At 45.9% G+C, this 25,786-nt stretch overlaps 2 protein-coding genes across 2 annotated transcripts; one reads left to right on the top strand and one right to left on the bottom strand.

The window, feature by feature from the left end:
* Positions 1–1,722: 1,722 nt before the first annotated feature.
* On the bottom strand, positions 1,723–5,501 carry LOC124880534. Its single transcript, XM_047385711.1, has 2 exons — positions 2,619–5,501; positions 1,723–2,219 (listed from the first exon to the last, which is right to left on the bottom strand). The coding sequence occupies exons 1-2, from the start codon at positions 3,387–3,389 to the stop codon at positions 2,007–2,009; spliced, it is 984 nt and encodes a 327-aa protein (XP_047241667.1). The 5' UTR covers positions 3,390–5,501; the 3' UTR covers positions 1,723–2,006.
* Positions 5,502–5,660: 159 nt separating this feature from the next.
* On the top strand, positions 5,661–23,717 carry LOC124880535 (high mobility group protein B2-like). Its single transcript, XM_047385712.1, has 5 exons — positions 5,661–5,800; positions 8,414–8,572; positions 13,075–13,226; positions 22,381–22,555; positions 22,637–23,717. The coding sequence occupies exons 2-5, from the start codon at positions 8,423–8,425 to the stop codon at positions 22,757–22,759; spliced, it is 600 nt and encodes a 199-aa protein (XP_047241668.1). The 5' UTR covers positions 5,661–5,800; positions 8,414–8,422; the 3' UTR covers positions 22,760–23,717.
* The last annotated feature ends 2,069 nt before the right edge of the window (positions 23,718–25,786 follow it).

Below are 25,786 nucleotides of genomic sequence, written 5' to 3'. Positions count from 1 at the left end.
CGGTCCCTGAATGCAACAGCTGTGAATATGTTGTTCAGCCGCTGTGTTGAGCTGTCAGTCATGATTCCACACCCCGGTGATCTGAGGCCCCGCCCCCCACACCAAAACAGGGCCAGAAGTTTGAAGTCGAAAAAAATAAAATCTGCAAGTTCCAAAAAAAACTTGAATCTGAAAAGTAGTTTTGAACTTTTTTTTCCCAGTTTCACATCTGTATTTTTTTCAGTTGCAAAACTTTTTTTTCAGTTTTCACAATTTTTTTGGGGGGATGTTCAAAATAATTTTTCAGGTTCAAAAGGTTTTTTTTAACAAACTTTTATTTTTCAGGTTCAATTTTTTTTCTTTTGAACAAACTTATTTTTCAGGTTTACATTTTTTTTGTTTGAACAAACTTTGTGGCCCCAATTTAGCTCCACAGCTATATGGGTGATTCTTTTTTTGCAGAAACATTTTAGCTTCATAACTTTTCGAAAAAGAATGTTTAAGTTTTATTTTCTTTATATTTTGTTACAACACTGACATGTTTAACAATGGGAAATTCATGATAGTCAAGCTCAGGGATGGATAAAATAATAATTACAAGTGTTGTTTTTAAACATTGTCATTGAATGTGTTCCACCCTGTTAGGGACATTAACATATAGACCAAAAATAGTTATACATGTAAATATTGATAAAAAATTACTTTTTCTTAGAAAGATTATGTCCCTTTTGTTGTCATAATATATATATTTTTTAAACTGTAACAGATCACTTGCTTACAAATAGTATATATCTGTAATATAAAATGTACGCTATAATTTTTACCCATTTTTACTGACAGCATGGAAAATATTGAGTTTTAAAAACCTTTATGTATCTATACATTTAATGTTCATTACTTCCCGACTTGGCACAAAGATATTCACAATAGTTTATGTTTTTAAAAAATTATTTAAATAAAAATCTTTACTAACAGGGTGGAGGGGACCATAACAGGGTGGAACAGAACTTAACAGGGTGGAAAATATTTGTTTCCAATTCTACAATCTGATCATTTCTACCTTTTTTTGCCACTTAGAATGACTGGAACTCCAAATAATGGGGTATTACAGAAATTGGATGTCAGCTGTATGTCCTCCTTGATTTCCGTGAATTGTGAAAACTGAAGGAAACAAAACATTACATTAAATGTGTGCACGAGGTTCCATGTTACATGGAACATGAGATGTAGAGCATAATGAGAAGAGACAAAGCATCCTTCAGTTCAGGATAATAGAGGAGACTTAAATAAGAAATGTTTTATTTTGGCTATTTTGTGATTCATATAAAAACAATGAAACACCTTAGCACATTTCCTAAACATGAAAAATCAGTGGAAAATAAGCAGTTGGTAACAACAACACAAGATTGTTACAAGTTAACATCAAACATGAACTGGTAATTAACATTGACAAACAAACCATCTCATGAATGGCATGAGGTTGATGGGCATCTAGACTACATCTGCTCTTCAATTAACCTCCATGTGGTAGGACTGAGCTGCAGATATCTTTTATTGACAGCATTTGGCTCCTCTGTCAGGCAAAGTACCTGGCTGTCATCATACAAGAATCAGAATCAGAAAAGCTTTATTGCCAAGTACGTTTTTGGACATACAAGGAATTTGTTTTGGCGTAGTCGGTGCAATACAATACAAATTAAACAGTATAAACATATCTACAATATAATATAAATATATGTGCACAGTTGTAAGTGAGTGAGAGTAAATATAGAGCAGTACAACAGTGCAGGTGATCAGTGTGCAAGTATGGCTGTGCAAGTAAAGCAGGAGTCCAAGCTGAGCGTTAATGTAACGCATAGAGTTGCAACTGATACCAACTGATGTCTTTCCTTGGGCTGGGCCAGTAGTATTCGTTGATTCCTTTTTTATGGAGACAGTTCACTTCAATGTTCCCATCTTCCACTTTGGTGATGATGCCAGGATAATAGTCATGGTCATATTTGACCACACACCATCGATCAACATGGTCACCTGTGATGACTTCTGGCTGCCATGCCGTTATGGCTCGTTTCCTGATCAGGTTGCAAGATTGCCTCTTTTACATCGAAACATGGGCAGTTAATCAGCCCTTCCTCTCTCTGGCACACACAGGTGATGTCCCTGTAGTGGATTTTGCCTTTACAGCTACTGATCACCTGGTGGATCCTCATTGTTCCCTTCACCACATTCAATGGGGGAACCTACAGTGTGTAAAAGGGAAAAAGACAAATGACAAAGATGTCTCTTAGGGAGTATACCTCATAACGCTGGCAGTATTCCATCACCTGAAATCACCATACCATTTGGTATGATTTCAAGTAAGTATTTGTTCCCTTGTTATAGTGAAATTACACCATGAATAACTGTGAGAAACTGTGTACAAAAACTTTTGTACAAGGTTGACTCTATTGTATTGGATGGTGTAGATTCACTATGGCAAGGTCATAACAAAATGAATGTTGCCAATTATGTTAATTTTCTAATTTCAAAGGAGAGTACTGATAATCTTGTTACTTATATTAGACTTAAGATAAGTTTTGAAAGACATACATATGGACAGATTCAAGATAAAACTTGAATACCATTAAAAATTGTCTTACCTGCAGCATTTCATTCACTTTTGCTTCCACACTTTCCTCACTTACAAAGAAGAGCTCCACAACTGATTCCTGCTCCTTCAGCTTGAGGAACAGCATCTCTGCATTAGGGATGTCCTCCCCGATGAAAACAAGCCTGTCGGCTGAGCGTTTAAGGGTACCTCCAACACCATCTGGGGCCCCTTTGCCATGATTGGCCTCGAAAAAATTCCAGGTCACATCAAAGCCTCTTCTGAGTGGTTCAGATGAAAGAAGGAAAAAGTTACCCTTCTGCCGATATTGAGTGGCAGGCCCATCACTGAAGAAGTGGAGCCGGCTGACAATAGAAAATCTATCTTGAATCATATCCAAGACTGGATCTAGGTGAGCCCAGATTGCCGGAGGGTCATGTCTTCGCGATGGTGATATTGAACAGAAGGTAAGGGGAGCCTCCTGTATTGCTGTGTATAATACACCTGTGTGTAGAGTCGCTTGTTGATGCGACCCCCCAAAATGCACAGACTGTACCTCGTTGGCATATTTACAGATGTAGTTCTCACTAAAATCCACATGAATTAAACATTCATGACTCTGGAGACTTTCTCTAAGCTTCCTATAGGCCTTGTATTGCCAGCGAATGTTAAAGAGATGTTTCCGGAACTTCACCATGCGTTCCTGGAATTCCTCAACAACTTCATCTTTACTCTTAGTGAGTTCTTTTTTGACCGTTATGATGGATTTTTTCTCCTCACCTGAGGAGGAGGTCTCTGTGGTCCACTGGAAGAAGGTAATCATGTTGTTGGAGGCATGTCTAAGTGTAGGTACAGTTGTGGTGCTGCAAGCGTCACATTCTCCATACGCGCAAGCTTTTGAGTCCAAGTTGCACACTATCGCATCAGTCAACTGTTAAAGGTTTTTGGTTGATAAAAGCACTTGTAGAGGGTGCTGGCCAAGAACTCAGTGTTCTCGTGGATTTTGCAGAGACATGTCTTTCTATCACTCTCATTGGGTCGTACAACCCAAAATGGCCTTGACTTGCAGAAAAAGGAAAAGGACACCTGGTCAATATTTTCAGATCAAAACCTTCTGTAGAGGTTTTTGCAAGTATCCAATAGCAGCCTTTTCTGCTTCTTTTTAGTGACTGTCTTTCTTACCAGTTGTCACTCGGCTGAAATCATCTCTTAAGAAGAAGGTTACCAACTTCTCCTTTGCTGAACTTTGTTTACGCTTTTCTCGCTCAGTAAGGTCTGAAATTATGTTCTTTTTTCCTGTCTCTCTGTCCTGCTGCCATTTTTCTCGTTTTTTTTTTGCAGGTACCTGCCTCTCCTCTCTGGGTCTGCATCACGCTTTGCCCTGTACCGACGCTGTAGCTCTGCTGCACTAAGTGCTGGTACCATTTCCTAACAAATGTGTATAATTTCATCATTTTTTTTCAACAAATCTTTTTTTTTTCCATAATGTATTCTATTGTATTACACTGTTAAAATACATAGATACACATCTGTACTTAAAAAAAAGTATTATAATAATTCAAATTATTACTCTTTACTCATATTTCCCTCCTGTTAAGTCCCCGTTCCACCCTGTTGGGTTCACAGACTTAACAGGGTGGAAGTTTTTTAGCTAATCTAGCTGAAGCTATTAAACTGATCAACATTTAGCTAGCTAACCTTCAACAGAATAACACACCTTTAATAATTTATTCTAATATGTTTTTATTTTTTTTCAAGTGAATAAACATAACCCATAATTTGACATAACAGTGTAGAATTTTAAGGTTGACTCATACAGGTGTAACATGTTTAAGATTAAAACAAGTAGGGAGAAAATCACAATTGAGGCTTACCTCCTGTTCCACAGTTGAATCCCTCCAAAATCAAATGATGTCACTTCCTGTAAATGGCTTTTCTGGAATTGTGGTTCTTTTTTGAAGACAATTGCACACAGTCTAACAGGGTGGAAAATTACTACTGGGACGTATAGAAAATGGATAAAATAGCAAACAGGAAAAAAAGTTCCACCAAATTAAATTGCATAATGAGATAAAGTTGAGTCTAGTTTATCAAGTTATTTAAAAAAAGATAAAAGTTTTGGAATCATATGGCCTACATTTACTGAGAAGGTTTACTACTTTGCACTGCGGACACGATAAAATTGAGCGTGTGTCACCAAAAAGGTGTGTAAAATACAAATAAACATTATAAATGCATTTTATTCATGTTCAAGTAATTGAGAACACTTAAGTGCATAATCACAGTACTTTGTTGTGAATAGTCAGCACATTCAATAAAAAATCTGCATAAGTGAAATATGCAGACACAAAATGTTGCTGCAAAAAAATAATCACCCATATACACCTTAACCCCTGAAATATGAATATGGCTGAATATAATAACCCTTTAACTGTTGAATGGAAAAACAGTAAAAACTTTTAGGCTACATGGTGATTACAGTTACAGAATTATCATAATCATTTTATTTCACCTAGATAATTCACAAAGATTCATGGATAAGGTAATTATTTTAGTATTTATTTACTGTTTCTTTTATTTTGATGTATTTAGATAATAAAAGCATGTTTATTGGCCTGGAATCTTTGTCCTTTGTTTTATCGTAATAATATTAATAATCAACTAACCAAAGAGAAAATCATAAAATTATTCAAAGATCATGACATTTAAGTGAAGTATCAGTATCAGCGATACTAGCTTTGTATTTACTTTGTATTGGATTATAGCAAAACTCCCAGTATCACTCACCTCTACTGTAAGAAGTGTTGTCCTCCTGCTGTTCTCTGATTGGTCAGTAAATCTGAGTTATACAGCCCCTAGCCAATCAAATGCTCTTAAAAGCTATAACATGGAAGAAGTTTCCGCCCAGATGGAGCCCCGCCTGCAGGTCGAGGGATGTGGAGGGGTCGGACATTGACTCACAGTCCTGTTCACCAATCAGCGGCGGGGAGCTCCAATCTCTCCTCCAATCACACTGTTCCTCCCAGAGGGATGGCCGTAGGCCCCGCCCCCATAAATGGGAATAAGGAATGAGGGAGTTTCTAGTGGGCGTGGTTTAGTCTGAGTTCGACCCAGTTTGAAAGTGAACCAACCGCTGTAGTTGCGGCTTCAGTCCCCAAACAATAACAACCAGAACCAAGACCCAGAAAACCCAGAGATTCGGTCCGAGTCCCCCTGTCCCGGGCCTCCTACCGTGTGAGTAGCCATGTCCGTCCTTCCTCAACCGAACCGGTTAAGGTTAGATTTTTCTGGAGATGGGCTCTGATTTACGGGGAGGTATCAATGTTTTTGGCCGAATAAAAGGCTGATGAAGGGTTTTAAAATGGCTGCTGTTTCGATCAGACCATGGTGATGGTCTGGTTTTGATGGACCCAGACCTCCGATCTGAGTTCTGGGGTGTTTGCCTCAAGGAACTGGTCCCAGTGTGTCGTTATAAACACGAAACGCCCATTCTCCTCACTATAGATGCCAGGAAATAGCCTCATCCCTCCATACAACAATGACCTCTCCGGGAGGTAGACGGGCCCTCCGTTCAAAATGCGCATCGGCTGCAGATTGTCCGTGTTTCCGGTGCAGAACGTGCTAAATGAAATAAAAACGTTTCTTTTATTGAGTTTAACTTAAATCTATTTTCTCCTGGTCTGAAGCGATGATTAATGCCGATTCAAGAGTGTTTTTGTCTGGTTATCCGGTCTGCGGAGGGGGATGGGGCCGCTCCGCAGAGGGCGGGAAATGGTGGCCCATTGTTCTTCATGTTAGCTCGGTCAGGCTAGCTGCTGCGGCCCGGGAAGAGACTGAGCCAGGGAGCGGAGGGTTTAACCCGGGTCCGGTCCCAGAAACATCCAGGAGGGGCACCGGGTCTCTGCCGGATTAGAACCGGACCGATAGTAGGCTTCAGGTCGGCTCCTCAGCGGAGAAAATGGATCCTCAGGCCGGGTTCTTTGTTCCCAGAGAGTCGCAGAGAGAGCGGAGGGAGGCCGCTTAGTAGAACCGAGCTTTAGTGCAACATAATCGGATAAATATGGGACTGATGTCCGGAGAGAAAAACACTGTTTTATGTTTAATCATCAGTTTAAATTAATTATTATTATAAGTATTATAAGGGATTTCTGAAATCAAATCCAGAGACATTAATTATAATAATTAAATGTTATCAAGATATATTGAAAAGATTGGTACAGTTACAGTTTCATTCATTTTTTAACATTTATTCAAGTTAAACTATAAAAATCAAGTGTAATAGCAGGAAAGTATCTATCTGCACTGTTGTTAGCATTTCCTAAGATTAATAAAATGAATAAAGTAATAATTGTATTAATGTCTGTCTTCTTTTCAACACTTTTCTGTTCTTTCTTTCCATCTTCTTAGCTATCCTTTTCTTTCTATCAGTCTATTTTCCTTCTCTCTCCAAGTCTTCCAGGTTTTCTCTGCTCTTTCACTCCTTTTTTCTAACTGTCTTTCTGTTCCTCTTCTTCCATCAGACGTTCACTAAAATAAAGACATAATCACAATCGTCTCCAAAAACATTAGAACATTTAACATACTGAAAAATTACAATTTAACAAATAAAATAAGATTTTTGTTCAGATACCTTTTAGTAATTGGTTATTTTTAGATGAGAAACCAGGATAATTCTGATATAATCATAAATATGAATGTTCTTGAATTATTTGACTACTTTCCTCAGGCGATAAAATGCTAAAATTGGTATATTTAGCAAAAATCCCAACTATTTTTACTTGGAGCTACAAGCTAATACAACAGAAGAAATGCATATTTAACCAGGTGATTCTCTCCCTCCTCATCCTCAGTTTAAGCTGTTCTTCCCTCGTTCACGTTCCCCGTTACTGATTGCTTTATTTCTTGTAAGGAACGTTCATTTGTCCAAGCTGACAAACATCCTTCAGCCAGAAAGTCTGTGTTCACAAATCCAAAAATTTATTAATAAAACAAATATATATCTGGAAATATATATTTATATAAATATAACGTTGTACTTTGGATGAATCCCTGCAGACATCGTAACTTTCCTAAATCAGGCAGCGCTTAAAAAGTGATTTCTCCCTCACTCAGCTGCAGCTACTCCCTGTTCTCCACTACTTCCTTCTGTTGTTCTATTCATTCATAAAAGTTTGGTTTATTTGCATGTGGGTCGATATCTTTAGTAAAATAAAACACATCCCAGTACTATTTTTTTTGTTTTTTATTTTACCTTGGGACAGCAAATGTTGACAACAGTAGTAACGTTTCCTATCGCGAACCAAACCTTCATCACAGAAATATAAAAAATAAAACAAATTCTGAAATTAAGATTTTTTTTGTGAAATTAGCAGATTATATCTGACTTCAGCCAGAACCTCCATGTCCAATCAGAACCTCCGTGTCCAATCAGAACCTCCGTGTCCAATCAGAGGTTAAAACCAGAAGTCGTGACTTCTTTCAGTGGAAAATGACCATTAATGAATCCTGAAAGTGACGTCATGAATCAGTTTAAATAGATCATAAACCTGTTAGTCTGATCAATTAATGTTTCTGCAGATCTGCTCCTAATGATGAGGAGAATCGGCTCATTAGTTTTACCGTCTAGATGTTTTTCCAACAACCTTTACTGTAAGATAAACTCTAAACCCACACAGTTTACTCTCCAGGACCACATGTCTCCACATGATCGACGGTGATGCTTTAAAGTCCAACATCAGATCAGATAATCAGCAGAGCATCTGGTCCATCTTCATTGTAGCTCAGAGGTGGTCAGGTGATCCAACCCTGCTCCTTCTGTTGAAATCATCGTTCTCCTCTTCTCCTCAGGCCGCCAGTATGATGCGCAAAGATGTCAACAAGCCGAAGGGGAAGACGTCGGCGTACGCCTTCTTCGTCCAGACGTGTCGAGAAGAGCACCGGAAGAAAAACCCGGAGCAGTCGGTCAACTTCGCCGAGTTCTCCAAGAAATGCTCCGAAAGATGGAAGGTGAGACTCTCAGGGGAACAGAGGACAGTCTTAGAGGGACAGAGACGAGGGTTGGTTCAGTTTTTGTCAGGTCATCCTGTGGGAGGACAGTAAAATCTGTCTCTGTGTAAAAACATGATATTAGTCCTTTATTTCAGATGTGTTCATGTTCAGTAGGAGAAACCAGCTCCAGGTTAACCAGGTGAGTCGCATTCAGGTGATTTTAGTCTGATACCAGTCCCTTCACCAGAAACTTAATTATTCCCAAATATAGGTCGGGTTATATTATTATATTCCAAACTAATTATTTTCTCAGCAACCGCCTCCTCCTCCACCACAGCAAACGTGTAAAATAGTATGCAACACATCAATGTTTTTCTTAGTAAAAGTATTTCTGATATTTTTATTGCTATGAAATTCAGACCAGATGTTAACAACCCAGGTTCTCCACACATTCAGAGAAACCACAGCTAATCCGTCCACAAATGAAGTTATGGGTAAAAAATAAATATGAAACATACTCAGATCTGCCGTTAGGGCCTCACAATGTTAGGAAAACATGTGATCTGGGACAATATTAGTGTTCTAAATGACCATCAGTGGGACCCTTTATGAGGTTCCTTGAGACGACATTGTTGTAAATAAGCGCCGTTTAACGAAATAATCTGAACTGAAACTATCTCTGTAGTTATGCTGCTATAGGCTTAGGCTGCTGGAGGACATAATGACCACTTTCACCCTCTTTGCTACATTCTCATACTACTCTCCAATTTTGCATTATTTGCTGTTATTTCAGCTTTTAACTTTGTTCTCTCTTTTCTCTTCCTAGAAGCTACACCTGGCCTGACTCTGTGTCTACCTGTGACACCTTTCTGGAGAGGGGAATCGTCCGAGCTTCTGCTGGCAACAACTTAATGTTCACCTTCTACAGATGATCCACATGGCCCTGTCTTTTAGTGTTTAACCCTTTCTCTCTCCTAGACATGGCTACTGACTGAGCTTCTACTGTAACTAACTCTATGTTCTCTCTTTCAGACTCTAACCTTGAAAACTGGCTCAGAGTTTATCTGTTCTTTCTTTCTAGATGAAACGACTAAAGGAGCTACATCCATTAACATTTACTTTTCCTTCCCATAGAAAGTCCTCCTGGATCAGTGCTTCTTTGTTCTCTTTGTGTCTCTGCTCTGTTCTCTCAAACCCCCAGTCGGTCGTGGCAGATGGCCGCTCACACTGAGCCTGGTTCTGGTTCTGCAGGAGGTTTCTTCCTGTTAAAAGGGAGTTTTTCCTCTCCACTGTCGCTACATGCATGCTCAGTATGAGGGATTGCTACAAAGTCAACACCAGTGACTGTCCACTGTCTCTACATGCTCATCCAGGAGGAGTGAATGCTGCAAGTCACTGACTGGATGCAATCTGCTGGGTTTCCTTAGATAGAAAAACTTTTTATCCAATTTGAATAAATAACTGAATCTGACTGAACTGTTCAATGATTACGATTACCGTATTTTCCGCACTATAAGGCGCACTTAAAAACCATTAATTTTCTCAAAAAATGACAGTGCGCCTTGTAATCCGGAGCGCCTTATATATGGATCAATTGGTTAATTGGTTGATCCATACTGGTTGTACACGGCGCTCTGTCAAAATGTTTCAGTACGACTGGTAAACTACAAAGCCGCACCGCTTGCAGCATTACGGCTACCGTAGTCAGGGGCGTCGCCGAAGTAATAGCGGTAAACACCTGTACTGTGCTTACTCCTAGTCCAACACCACTTGTGTGTGTATAACGTTTGAATGTACTGTTGCAGGAATTGCCTGAACTATATGTGATTAGAAGCTCAGTGTGTGGGGTGTATGTTTCGTGTGTGTGTATGGAAGATGTTGACATTACTCCTCCGGACAGAGGTGGCGCTGTGTGCTGCCGTAGCTGAGAATCAAGAGTGAAGGAGTGACGTCGGTATTATTGTGTGTGTGGGGTGGGTAGAGACGGCGACCGGAGCAGCGGTGTATGAATGTGTAAGCCCTGTGTTTTTACGTGCTGCAAAGTCATTAAAAAGAACCCCGAATCTCGTCAACAACTCAGTGTTTTGATGCTGTTTCTTCATGTTCAACTCAGCAACGTATGAGTGAGGGAGTTAACCCCGAGGAAACTAGTAACTTCGGCCCTGGAGAAAGCGTCTCCCCTGTGTCATCAGACTACGGTCAGGGGACAGAAACAGGAAAGGTTAACAGTACTAACGTTTGATTTAGTGCATCAAACTGTTTCTTTTATGTGTTTACTGAATCAGGGAAAAGTTCCCTTTCACGTTTTAACTAACGTTTGATTTCAACTTCAACTTCATAGACTCCAATGCATTCCTAACGTGCGGTTGGCTCTATTCAATAGAGTTCTATGTAGAGGAGACCTTACCATGAGAGTGAATGGAGTTATCAGAACGCTGGTTTGTAGTGTATTAATAAAGTTTCACTGACTGACGTATCTGACTGTTTTGTTGACATTCTCTTTAGCACAGCTCCATCTAGTGGATGCATAACGCAACCCCAGTCAAACGTTTGACTGCAGTAGCTTCTATTCTATGCGCCTTATAATCCGGTGCGCCCTATAGTGCGGAAAATACGGTAATTGGAATGTATGAACCTGACTGTTGTGAAGAACCTTGAGACGACATGTGTTATGAATTGAAGTTATAGAAATAAACTGAATTGAATTGAATTAATGAGGTTAGCTGCAGATGGGAAGAAGCAGTTTTTGTGGTGTGAGGTTCTGGTTCTGATGGAAACAAAACTGAAGTAATAATCTTTGGACCAAAGGAAGAGCGTTTAAAAGTTATCACACAGCTTCATTTAATACAGCTAGAAACCACCAGTCAGGCTGTAAACCTGGGTGTAGTGATGGACTCAGACCTAAACCTTCAGAGGAACATAAAGACAGTAACAAGGTCGACCTTCTATCACCTAAAGAACATCTCCAGGATTAAAGGACTAATGTCTCAGCAGGACCTTGAAAAACTAATTCATGCGTTCATCTTTAGTAGAATTGATTACTGCAACGGTGTCTTCACAGGTCTGCCTAAAAAGTGGATCAGACAGCTGCAGTTGATCCAGAACGCTGCTGCCCGCGTCCTCACTAGAACTAATAAAGTGGACCACATCGGCCCGGTTCTAAAGTCCCTACACTGGTTCCCTGTAGCTCAGAGAATAGAGTTTAAAATACTTCTGTTAGTCTATAAATCACTGAATGGCTTAGCACCAAAATACATTACAGACTTGTTGTCAGTGGATCAACCACCCAGACATCTCAGGTCTTCAGGCTCAAATCTCCTCTGCAGAACCAGAACCAGAACCAAACATGGAGAAGCAGCTTTTAGTTCTTATGCTCCACTAATCTGGAATAAACTCCCAGAAAACTGTAAAATCTCTGAAGTTGCTTTAAATCAAGATTAAAAACTTCTTTGTTTAGAGTGGCCTTTGACTGGGCCATCTAAACATTATTAGTGAAGTTTTCAGCCCAACTTTCTTTTCATTTTCTTATCCATCATTCTATTCTCTTTATTTTTTAATTATCTGTTTGATTTTCTGTATCATTGTAATGTTTTATGAACATTGCGTTGATGCCTTGTTGCTGAAAAGCTCTAAATAAATAAACCTGACCTAAGAAAAATAATAAAATTATCCATCAATGCACAAATATCAATGACAAATGCTGGGGTTGTCCTCCTTACTCCTCCCACCAGTGAACGCTTGAATGAAATGGAAATCATGGTGCAAACACATATGGTAAAATTAGTTTTTATTGCTGAAACCTGCAAAAATACAAACCATTAACAAGGAGGAAAATAACTCTACATACATTTATTGTTGCTGACCTTGGTGTTGATTTTCCATTTTCTTTCTATATCAGAGGAGGCTCAGTCGCTGTTGACTTTAAAAAATGGCAGGTCTGATTCTTGTAAGATTAGTTGATCAAGTGATGCAACCAGTGTCTCCGCCCCGTATCCAATCAGTAACAAACAGTCTTCTAACTTCGCCTTTTCAGTGCGACTTGGAGCGGTCGGAACCACAAGCCAGCAGGTCCTAAAAATAGTTACGGTTCTTCGTAACTACTAGTAATGGAAAAGCTGATAGTGATTCGACCCGTAGCGAACCGCTCTGAGTTGGTACTAGTAGAAAAGGGGCATAAAACCTCTATTTCACATTCAGTAAATCTGAAATCAGTGAGTCCTGCTGACCTGATGTCTCCTGACTCACTGAGGACTTCTGGACCCGATCTCTCAGCTCTCCCAGAGTTATTAGTGTTTCTATTAACATCCTGCAGCTCCTGTTTGTGTCAGCAGGGGGCACTGCAGCATCACCCGAGTGTTTCTGTTGTCCTTCAACCACATTAGTGTCTGTCGATCATTTAATCTCCATCCTGCTCCCAGTATGAGTATTTAGCCGACCCGTTTAAGGATCAGGAACCTGCTGGTTCAGATATCTTCCAGCTGGTTTCCCTCCTGAATCATCTGGTCTCTGCTGTGTTTCAGGCTCTGTCTCCCACTGAGAAGAAGAGGTTTGAAGACATGGCCAAGGCTGACAAGGTCCGCTACAACCGAGAGATGAGCGACTACGTCCCTCCTAAAGGCTTCGGAAAGAGGGGCCGCAAGAGGAAAGACCCCAACGCCCCCAAGAGACCCCCGTAGGTACCTGCAGACCTCTGGATCAGAGGGTCGGAACTACTGGTTCTGTCTGGTTCCATTAACCTCATGATTGAACCTGTTAGTCACTGCTTAATGGGATTAGATCTTATCTCCTGATTACCGGTTCTGGTTCAGCCCGGTAATAATATAATCTCAGTGGGTTTAATAGAACCTGGTTATCAGGGGAAACCTCAACATCAGGTTCTGATTTAATGACGACAATAAACATTATGGATTACATGACATCATCAATCTAACGTAGAAGCAGAGACTAAAGTTCTGGTAACTTTGGTTCCTCCTGAGACCAACCACCGAGATCCTATGGACTTAATGAGATGAGGCTGATCTCTCACTCAAACCGGTCCCAGGTTTACTACTGATGGCGACCCAAACCGGTCCCAGGTTTACTACTGATGGCGACCCAAACCGGTCCCAGGTTTACTACTGACGGCGACTCAAACCGGTCCCAGGTTTACTTCTGACGGCGACCCAAACCGGTCCCAGGTTTACTACTGATGGCGACTAAAACCGGTCCCAGGTTTACTACTGACGGCGACTCAAACCGGTCCCAGGTTTACTACTGATGGCGACTCAAACCGGTCCCAAGTTTACTACTGATGGCGACCCAAACCGGTCCCAGGTTTATTTCTGACGGCGACCCAAACTGGTCCCAGGTTTACTACTGACGGCGACTCAAACCGGTCCCAGGTTTACTACTGATGGCGACTCAAACCGGTCCCAGGTTTACTACTGACGGCGACCCAAACCGGTCCCAAGTTTACTACTGACGGCGACTCAAACCGGTCCCAGGTTTACTACTGATGGCGACTCAAACCGGTCCCAGGTTTACTACTGACGGCAACTCAAACCGGTCCCAGGTTTACTACTGACGGCGACTCAAACCGGTCCCAGGTTTACTACTGATGGCGACCCAAACCGGTCCCAGGTTTACTACTGATGGCGACCCAAACCGGTCCCAGGTTTACTACTGACGGCGACTCAAACCGGTCCCAGGTTTACTTCTGACGGCGACCCAAACCGGTCCCAGGTTTACTACTGATGGCGACTAAAACCGGTCCCAGGTTTACTACTGATGGCGACCCAAACCGGTCCCAGGTTTACTACTGACGGCGACTCAAACCGGTCCCAGGTTTACTACTGATGGCGACTCAAACCGGTCCCAAGTTTACTACTGATGGCGACCCAAACCGGTCCCAGGTTTACTTCTGACGGCGACCCAAACCGGTCCCAGGTTTACTTCTGACGGCGACCCAAACCGGTCCCAGGTTTACTTCTGACGGCGACTCAAACCGGTCCCAGGTTTACTACTGATGGCGACCCAAACCGGTCCCAGGTTTACTACTGATGGCGACTCAAACCGGTCCCAGGTTTACTACTGACAGCGACTCAAACCGGTCCCAGGTTTACTACTGATGGCGACCCAAACCGGTCCCAGGTTTACTTCTGACGGCGACCCAAACCGGTCCCAGGTTTACTACTGACGGCGACTCAAACCGGTCCCAGGTTTACTACTGACGGCGACTCAAACCGGTCCCAGGTTTACTACTGACGGCGACTCAAACCGGTCCCAGGTTTACTACTGACGGCGACTCAAACCGGTCCCAGGTTTACTACTGACGGCGACCCAAACCGGTCCCAAGTTTACTACTGACGGCGACTCAAACCGGTCCCAGGTTTACTACTGACGGCGACTCAAACCGGTCCCAGGTTTACTACTGACGGCGACTCAAACCGGTCCCAGGTTTACTACTGACGGCGACTCAAACCGGTCCCAGGTTTACTACTGACGGCGACCCAAACCGGTCCCAGGTTTACTACTGACGGCGACTCAAACCGGTCCCAGGTTTACTACTGATGGCGACTCAAACCGGTCCCAGGTTTACTTCTGACGGCGACCCAAACCGGTCCCAGGTTTACTACTGACGGCGACTCAAACCGGTCCCAGGTTTACTACTGATGGCGACTCAAACCGGTCCCAGGTTTACTACTGACGGCGACTCAAACCGGTCCCAGGTTTACTACTGATGGCGACCCAAACCGGTCCCAGGTTTACTTCTGACGGCGACCCAAACCGGTCCCAGGTTTACTACTGACGGCGACTCAAACCGGTCCCAGGTTTACTACTGACGGCGACTCAAACCGGTCCCAGGTTTACTACTGATGGCGACTCAAACCGGTCCCAAGTTTACTACCGATGGCGACCCAAACCGGTCCCAGGTTTACTTCTGACGGCGACCCAAACCGGTCCCAGGTTTACTACTGACGGCGACCCAAACCGGTCCCAGGTTTACTTCTGACGGCGACCCAAACCGGTCCCAGGTTTACTTCTGACGGCGACCCAAACCGGTCCCAGGTTTACTACTGACGGCGACTCAAACCGGTCCCAGGTTTACTTCTGACGGCGACCCAAACCGGTCCCAGGTTTACTTCTTACGGCGACCCAAACCGGTCCCAGGTTTACTATTGACGGCGACCCAAACCGGTCCCAGGTTTACTTCTGATGGCGACCCAAACCGGTCCCAGGTTTACTACTGATGGCGACTCAAACCGGTCCCAGGTTTACTACTGATGGCGACCCAAACCGGTCCCAGGTTTACTTCTGACGGCGACTCAAACCGGTCCCAGGTTTACTACTGATGGCGACTCAAACCGGTCCCAGGTTTACTTCTGACGGCGACCCAAACCGGTCCCAGGTTTACTTCTGACGGCAACCCGGACCGGTCCCAGGTTTACTTCTGATGGCGACCCAAACCGGTCCCAGGTTTACTACTGATGGCGACTCAAACCGGTCCCAGGTTTACTACTGATGGCGACTCAAACCGGTCCCAGGTTTACTACTGACGGCGACTCAAACCGGTCCCAGGTTTACTACTGAAGGCGACCCAAACCGGTCCCAGGTTTACTACTGACGGCGACTCAAACCGGTCCCAGGTTTACTACTGACGGCGACCCAAACCGGTCCCAGGTTTACTACTGATGGCGACTCAAACCGGTCCCAGGTTTACTACTGACGGCGACTCAAACCGGTCCCAGGTTTACTACTGAAGGCGACCCAAACCGGTCCCAGGTTTACTACTGACGGCGACTCAAACCGGTCCCAGGTTTACTACTGACGGCGACTCAAACCGGTCCCAGGTTTACTACTGACGGCGACCCAAACCGGTCCCAGGTTTACTACTGACGGCGACCCAAACCGGTCCCAGGTTTACTACTGATGGCGACCCAAACCGGTCCCAGGTTTACTTCTGACGGCGACCCAAACCGGTCCCAGGTTTACTACTGACGGCGACCCAAACCGGTCCCAGGTTTACTTCTGACGGCGACTCAAACCGGTCCCAGGTTTACTATTGACGGCGACCCAAACCGGTCCCAGGTTTACTTCTGATGGCGACCCAAACCGGTCCCAGGTTTACTACTGATGGCGACTCAAACCGGTCCCAGGTTTACTACTGATGGCGACCCAAACCGGTCCCAGGTTTACTTCTGACGGCGACTCAAACCGGTCCCAGGTTTACTACTGATGGCGACTCAAACCGGTCCCAGGTTTACTTCTGACGGCGACCCAAACCGGTCCCAGGTTTACTTCTGACGGCAACCCGGACCGGTCCCAGGTTTACTTCTGATGGCGAACCAAACCGGTCCCAGGTTTACTACTGATGGCGACTCAAACCGGTCCCAGGTTTACTACTGATGGCGACTCAAACCGGTCCCAGGTTTACTACTGATGGCGACTCAAACCGGTCCCAGGTTTACTACTGAAGGCGACCCAAACCGGTCCCAGGTTTACTACTGACGGCGACTCAAACCGGTCCCAGGTTTACTACTGACGGCGACCCAAACCGGTCCCAGGTTTACTACTGACGGCGACTCAAACCGGTCCCAGGTTTACTTCTGACGGCAACCCGGACCGGTCCCAGGTTTACTACTGACGGCGACCCAAACCGGTCCCAGGTTTACTACTGACGGCGACTCAAACCGGTCCCAGGTTTACTACTGATGGCGACTCAAACCGGTCCCAAGTTTACTACTGATGGCGACCCAAACCGGTCCCAGGTTTACTTCTGACGGCGACCCAAACCGGTCCCAGGTTTACTACTGACGGCGACCCAAACCGGTCCCAGGTTTACTACTGACGGCGACCCGGACCGGTCCCAGGTTTACTACTGACGGCGACCCAAACCGGTCCCAGGTTTACTACTGACGGCGACCCAAACCGGTCCCAGGTTTACTACTGATGGCGACCCAAACCGGTCCCAGGTTTACTACTGATGGCGACTCAAACCGGTCCCAGGTTTACTACTGACGGCGACCCAAACCGGTCCCAGGTTTACTACTGACGGCGACCCAAACCGGTCCCAGGTTTACTTCTGACGGCGACTCAAACCGGTCCCAGGTTTACTACTGATGGCGACCCAAACCGGTCCCAGGTTTACTACTGATGGCGACCCAAACCGGTCCCAGGTTTACTTCTGACGGCGACTCAAACCGGTCCCAGGTTTACTTCTGACGGCGACCCAAACCGGTCCCAGGTTTACTACTGACGGCGACCCAAACCGGTCCCAGGTTTACTTCTGACGGCGACCCAAACCGGTCCCAGGTTTACTACTGACGGCGACCCAAACCGGTCCCAGGTTTACTTCTGACGGCGACTCAAACCGGTCCCAGGTTTACTACTGATGGCGACACAAACCGGTCCCAGGTTTACTACTGATGGCGACACAAACCGGTCCCAGGTTTACTACTGACGGCGACTCAAACCGGTCCCAGGTTTACTACTGACGGCGACCCAAACCGGTCCCAGGTTTACTTCTGACGGCGACTCAAACCGGTCCCAGGTTTACTACTGACGGCGACCCAAACCGGTCCCAGGTTTACTTCTGACGGCGACCCAAACCGGTCCCAGGTTTACTACTGACGGCGACCCAAACCGGTCCCAGGTTTACTTCTGACGGCGACTCAAACCGGTCCCAGGTTTACTACTGATGGCGACACAAACCGGTCCCAGGTTTACTACTGATGGCGACACAAACCGGTCCCAGGTTTACTACTGACGGCGACTCAAACCGGTCCCAGGTTTACTACTGACGGCGACCCAAACCGGTCCCAGGTTAACTTCTGACGGCGACTCAAACCGGTCCCAGGTTTACTACTGACGGCGACCCAAACCGGTCCCAGGTTTACTTCTGACGGCGACCCAAACCGGTCCCAGGTTTACTTCTGACGGCGACTCAAACCGGTCCCAGGTTTACTACTGACGGCGACCCAAACCGGTCCCAGGTTTACTACTGACGGCGACCCAAACCGGTCCCAGGTTTACTACTGACGGCGACTCAAACCGGTCCCAGGTTTACTACTGACGGCGACCCAAACCGGTCCCAGGTTTACTTCTGACGGCGACCCAAACCGGTCCCAGGTTTACTTCTGACGGCGACTCAAACCGGTCCCAGGTTTACTACTGACGGCGACCCAAACCGGTCCCAGGTTTACTACTGACGGCGACCCAAACCGGTCCCAGGTTTACTACTGACGGCGACCCAAACCGGTCCCAGGTTTACTACTGACGGCGACTCATACCGGTCCCAGGTTTACTACTGATGGCGACTCAAACCGGTCCCAGGTTTACTACTGATGGCGACTCAAACCGGTCCCAGGTTTACTACTGACGGCGACTCAAACCGGTCCCAGGTTTACTACTGAAGGCGACCCAAACCGGTCCCAGGTTTACTACTGACGGCGACTCAAACCGGTCCCAGGTTTACTACTGACGGCGACCCAAACCGGTCCCAGGTTTACTACTGACGGCGACTCAAACCGGTCCCAGGTTTACTTCTGACGGCAACCCGGACCGGTCCCAGGTTTACTACTGACGGCGACCCAAACCGGTCCCAGGTTTACTACTGACGGCGACTCAAACCGGTCCCAGGTTTACTACTGATGGCGACTCAAACCGGTCCCAAGTTTACTACTGATGGCGACCCAAACCGGTCCCAGGTTTACTTCTGACGGCGACCCAAACCGGTCCCAGGTTTACTACTGACGGCGACCCAAACCGGTCCCAGGTTTACTACTGACGGCGACCCGGACCGGTCCCAGGTTTACTACTGACGGCGACCCAAACCGGTCCCAGGTTTACTACTGACGGCGACCCAAACCGGTCCCAGGTTTACTACTGACGGCGACCCAAACCGGTCCCAGGTTTACTTCTGACGGCGACCCAAACCGGTCCCAGGTTTACTACTGACGGCGACCCAAACCGGTCCCAGGTTTACTTCTGACGGCGACTCAAACCGGTCCCAGGTTTACTATTGACGGCGACCCAAACCGGTCCCAGGTTTACTTCTGATGGCGACCCAAACCGGTCCCAGGTTTACTACTGATGGCGACTCAAACCGGTCCCAGGTTTACTACTGATGGCGACCCAAACCGGTCCCAGGTTTACTTCTGACGGCGACTCAAACCGGTCCCAGGTTTACTACTGATGGCGACTCAAACCGGTCCCAGGTTTACTACTGATGGCGACCCAAACCGGTCCCAGGTTTACTACTGATGGCGACCCAAACCGGTCCCAGGTTTACTTCTGACGGCGACTCAAACCGGTCCCAGGTTTACTTCTGACGGCGACCCAAACCGGTCCCAGGTTTACTACTGATGGCGACCCAAACCGGTCCCAGGTTTACTACTGACGGCGACCCAAACCGGTCCCAGGTTTACTACTGACGGCGACCCAAACCGGTCCCAGGTTTACTTCTGACGGCGACCCAAACCGGTCCCAGGTTTACTACTGACGGCGACCCAAACCGGTCCCAGGTTTACTTCTGACGGCGACTCAAACCGGTCCCAGGTTTACTACTGATGGCGACTCAAACCGGTCCCAGGTTTACTACTGACGGCGACTCAAACCGGTCCCAGGTTTACTACTGAAGGCGACCCAAACCGGTCCCAGGTTTACTACTGACGGCGACTCAAACCGGTCCCAGGTTTACTACTGACGGCGACCCAAACCGGTCCCAGGTTTACTACTGACGGCGACTCAAACCGGTCCCAGGTTTACTTCTGACGGCAACCCGGACCGGTCCCAGGTTTACTACTGACGGCGACCCAAACCGGTCCCAGGTTTACTACTGACGGCGACTCAAACCGGTCCCAGGTTTACTACTGATGGCGACTCAAACCGGTCCCAAGTTTACTACTGATGGCGACCCAAACCGGTCCCAGGTTTACTACTGACGGCGACCCAAACCGGTCCCAGGTTTACTACTGATGGCGACCCAAACCGGTCCCAGGTTTACTTCTGACGGCGACCCAAACCGGTCCCAGGTTTACTACTGACGGCGACCCAAACCGGTCCCAGGTTTACTTCTGACGGCGACTCAAACCGGTCCCAGGTTTACTACTGATGGCGACCCAAACCGGTCCCAGGTTTACTACTGATGGCGACCCAAACCGGTCCCAGGTTTACTTCTGACGGCGACTCAAACCGGTCCCAGGTTTACTTCTGACGGCGACCCAAACCGGTCCCAGGTTTACTACTGATGGCGACCCAAACCGGTCCCAGGTTTACTACTGACGGCGACCCAAACCGGTCCCAGGTTTACTACTGACGGCGACCCAAACCGGTCCCAGGTTTACTACTGACGGCGACCCAAACCGGTCCCAGGTTTACTACTGACGGCGACCCAAACCGGTCCCAGGTTTACTTCTGACGGCGACTCAAACCGGTCCCAGGTTTACTACTGATGGCGACACAAACCGGTCCCAGGTTTACTACTGACGGCGACTCAAACCGGTCCCAGGTTTACTACTGACGGCGACCCAAACCGGTCCCAGGTTTACTTCTGATGGCGACACAAACCGGTCCCAGGTTTACTACTGACGGCGACTCAAACCGGTCCCAGGTTTACTACTGACGGCGACCCAAACCGGTCCCAGGTTTACTTCTGACGGCGACTCAAACCGGTCCCAGGTTTACTTCTGACGGCGACTCAAACCGGTCCCAGGTTTACTACTGACCCAAACCGGTCCCAGGTTTACTACTGACCCAAACCGGTCCCAGGTTTACTACTGACGGCGACCCAAACCGGTCCCAGGTTTACTTCTGACGGCGACTCAAACCGGTCCCAGGTTTACTTCTGACGGCGACTCAAACCGGTCCCAGGTTTACTACTGACCCAAACCGGTCCCAGGTTTCCTACTGACCCAAACCGGTCCCAGGTTTACTACTGACGGCGACCCAAACCGGTCCCAGGTTTACTACTGACGGCGACTCAAACCGGTCCCAGGTTTACTACTGACGGCGACCCAAACCGGTCCCAGGTTTACTTCTGACGGCGACCCAAACCGGTCCCAGGTTTACTTCTGACGGCGACTCAAACCGGTCCCAGGTTTACTACTGATGGCGACCCAAACCGGTCCCAGGTTTACTACTGACGGCGACCCAAACCGGTCCCAGGTTTACTACTGACGGCGACCCAAACCGGTCCCAGGTTTACTACTGACGGCGACCCAAACCGGTCCCAGGTTTACTACTGACGGCGACTCAAACCGGTCCCAGGTTTACTACTGACGGCGACCCAAACCGGTCCCAGGTTTACTTCTGACGGCGACTCAAACCGGTCCCAGGTTTACTACTGACGGCAACTCAAACCGGTCCCAGGTTTACTACTGATGGCGACCCAAACCGGTCCCAGGTTTACTTCTGACGGCGACTCAAACCGGTCCCAGGTTTACTACTGACGGCGACCCAAACCGGTCCCAGGTTTACTTCTGACGGCGACTCAAACCGGTCCCAGGTTTACTACTGACGGCGACCCAAACCGGTCCCAGGTTTACTTCTGACGGCGACCCAAACCGGTCCCAGGTTTACTTCTGACGGCGACCCAAACCGGTCCCAGGTTTACTTCTGACGGCCACCCAAACCGGTCCCAGGTTTACTACTGACGGCGACCCGGACCGGTCCAGATGTGGCAGGTGTTTAGCATCCTGATGGCTGGGAGGAACCAGCTGAAGATCGGACAGCAGAACACAGGACAGGTCCAGTTCAGTTCAGCCTGGTTCTGCTGGGCCCATTTAGCAGACTGCAGCAGATATATGTTCCTGTGATTAAACTGACTGTCTCTGTGTTCCTGTGTGCAGGTCAGCGTTCTTTGTGTTCTGCAGCGAGTACCGGCCCAGTGTGAAGCAGCAGTACCCGGGCCTGTCCATAGGAGACTGTGCCAAGAAGCTGGGAGAGATGTGGAGCAAACTGACCCAGTCTGAGAAGCTGCCGTACGAGGAGAAGGCCCAGAAGCTGAGGGAGAAGTACGACCGGGTGAGACCACAGAACACAGAACGGGTCAAGAACTTTCCTCCTGAGGTCCGAAACATTAATGTGTTACTCTCTGCCTAATAGGACATGGTGGCGTACCGCGGCGGCGGCACCTTCGCCAGGAACCCAGACTCTTCGGCTCAGGGGGGCGAGGATGATGATGAAGAGGGGGAAGACGACGATGAAGAGGAGGAAGACGACGAGTAGAGAGACTGAGAGAGTGTCTGAGGGGCTCAGGTGGGACGGTGTGTGTTTCAGAGGAGCAGGTGAGACGGCAGAGGCAGGTAGGGACAGAAGAGGACAGGTGAGAGGTCAGAGACGGGTCCAACCAGACAGGGAGGGACAGAGACAGACAGGTGAGGAGGAAGGTTCTGCCGTCTCCAGTCGGTCAGCCTAGAAACGGATCAAGTTCAGTACATTTACTGGTTTATTCTGATGTCTGTATCAGAACTTCTCTGTTCTGTTCCATTGAGCCCGATGGTCTGTGAGGGTCTGGTTCTGGACCTGAGCTGGTCCTCCAGTATGTCAGCCAGCTGATGGACTGATGAGCCCGGTTCTCTGATCCAGGATCCGATCCAGAACCTGATTACTTTAACTTTGTTCCTGATTTCAAGTGAACTTTAAAACTTGAAGGTAAATAATCTTCTTAAATAAATGCGTCTGAACAGTAAAAGATTTTCTACCAGTTTATAAATGCTCAGAACTTCCTGAGGGAGGGGAACCTCTGGTACCGGGCCATACACGGTCCTCAGAACCATTTCATCTGGCTCTACACACAATTTAAAACAAACAATTTGTAGCTAATATTTCCCCCTCAAATTGAATTATTTTATTTGTTTCTGTGTTAAATTGACAGCAATAAAAATATCCGAGTCAGAACCAGGGTCCGGGTGGTCCAGTATCAGCGATGGGGGAGAGAGGCGATGATGCTGGTTTGTTCAGAAGAAACCATCAGCAGCTGATACCTCCTGCAGGAGGAGAATATGGGAGAGAATGACCCGGTTCCAGAAGCGCTGCAGAACTGCTCGATCCAATCAAAACCCAGTCGTGTTCAGAACAACAGTGATAAATGATAGTGCTGGCTCCAGTTAGAGAAGCAGCTCAAACCTTCATATTAAGTCAAGTTTATTTATTTAGTGCTTTTCAGCAACAAGGCATCAAGGTGCTGAACTTGAGGAAAAACGTTACAATGATACAGAAAATCAAACAACAGGTAATTAAAAAAATTAACAGAATATTAGCTGTTATTTATTAATTAATTAATGCTCACAGAGGTCCAAACTGCTTTATTCTGCTGTAGAAACACCAGAAAGAAAAGAAAATACTTGAATCCTCTGAACAAAAATACATTTAAACCTAATTTTATAAAATCAGTTCAGAGGTCCTTTTATTTTCATAATTAATTAATTCATGAATGAATAATTAATTTATAATTAATATAACTTTAGTTTTAAGAAGCAGAAACTGTCAAATGAATAAAACATTTAAATGTTTTCTAGATTAAAACTGATGTTTATCAATGGCTGCCATCCCACAGAACTTTCTAAAAATGTAACCGGATCCAGAGACAATAAAGGTTCTCCTGACTGTTACAAACCCAATCAGTCCTTTAGAACTCTGGACTGATTCAGGTCAGTCCTCCTTGTTCACAGGACAGAACTTTCTAAACGGGATCGGATCCATGGATTCATCACTTACAGGCAGCTGAAGCACAGGAACTGGTCAGAGGTAGGTTCTCCAGAACCTGCATAGATCCAGTCTGGGTTCACTGACGGAGATCTAGTGACCTTACTGGTTAGAGGTGACCCAGATCAGCTGAATGAACCCTAGTTTGATGAACCTCCTACAGATACAGACCTGAGGTCTGTTCATCTCATCATTGAGACTCGGAGCAGTACTTGGATCAGAAGCTGATCCAAGTACTTAATTCAAATTCAATTCAAAAATACTTTATTAATCTCGAAGTCTGAGCGGCGTCTCCTGACTGACTTGTAACATTGTCGTTTCTGGCTGAAGAAGGTCAGATGACTTGGTAGCAACCAGGTCTCCTGACTGACTTGTAACATTGTCGTTTCTGGCTGAAGAAGGTCAGATGACTTGGTAGCAGCCAGGTCACCTGACTGACTTGTAACGGTTGCTCTGAAACACACACAGGGACCCCAGAGAGTGTGTTACTGAGTGTGTGAGAACAGTGTGTGTGTGTGTGTGATGTTAAACTGTCAAACAGTAGACCCCCCCACCCCCCACTGTTACCACGGTTACCCTCCTTGATGTTTTTTTATTTCTCAGAGTGGTTCTGTTTGTTGTTCACTGTCAGAGTAGAAACTTCAGCTTTTATAATAAAACTACTAACTGCAACTGGTTCTGGTTCTGATCTTTGTTCTTCTGGGTAACCGCCTGATAACATGATCACGTGTCAGTCCAATCAGTGGTTTCCTCCAGAGAAAGCTACCATCACAGCTTTGCATCCTTACATGCAGGAAGCTGCTGCTTCAAGAACCTTTTTCTGGATCATCAAAAACCTCAAGCTGAGAGGTTCTGCTGCAGAGAAGAAACCTTAGAACATCTGAAACAGTGGAGGGGAACCAGTTCAGCATTAAGAGCCAAATAAAGCCCATCATCACCTTAAAGAGCCAAACAGCAATTATAATAGTAGTTACGTATGACATTGCTTGCTCAGTTTTTTCTTTGTCCTTTAGGCCTCAGTGGGACAGTCTTTATTTAAACAAGTGTCTTTAAGTTTGGCCTTCACTGTGTTCTGGCTACTCGAAGCATCTCTTTCACATGTGCAACAGAACGATGTTTTTAGACTTCACTTAAGTGTAGAAAAACCTGATTCACAGACATGTGGATGTAAACTTTGACATTAGCTGGAGTGCAGCCTGTTTTATGTTGGTTATATCTTATATCTGCTCATATTCTCATATCACTTAAACAGCCACTTCTTTCTGATTTTTAACAGTAAGATTATTTTCATGAGCACAAATATAATTACAGGTCCTTCTCAAAATATTAGCATATTGTGATAAAGTTCATTATTTTCCATAATGTAATGATGAAAATTTAACATTCATATATTTTAGATTCATTGCACACTAACTGAAATATTTCAGGTCTTTTATTGTCTTAATACGGATGATTTTGGCATACAGCTCATGAAAACCCAAAATTCCTATCTCACAAAATTAGCATATCATTAAAAGGGTCTCTAAACGAGCTATGAACCTAATCATC

Source organism: Girardinichthys multiradiatus, chromosome 14 (genome assembly GCF_021462225.1).
Source record: "Girardinichthys multiradiatus isolate DD_20200921_A chromosome 14, DD_fGirMul_XY1, whole genome shotgun sequence".
In the NCBI taxonomy this organism is placed as follows: domain Eukaryota; kingdom Metazoa; phylum Chordata; class Actinopteri; order Cyprinodontiformes; family Goodeidae; genus Girardinichthys; species Girardinichthys multiradiatus.
The sequence above is the reverse complement of the archived record's forward strand: the minus strand, read 5'-3'. Positions and strand labels throughout refer to the sequence as shown.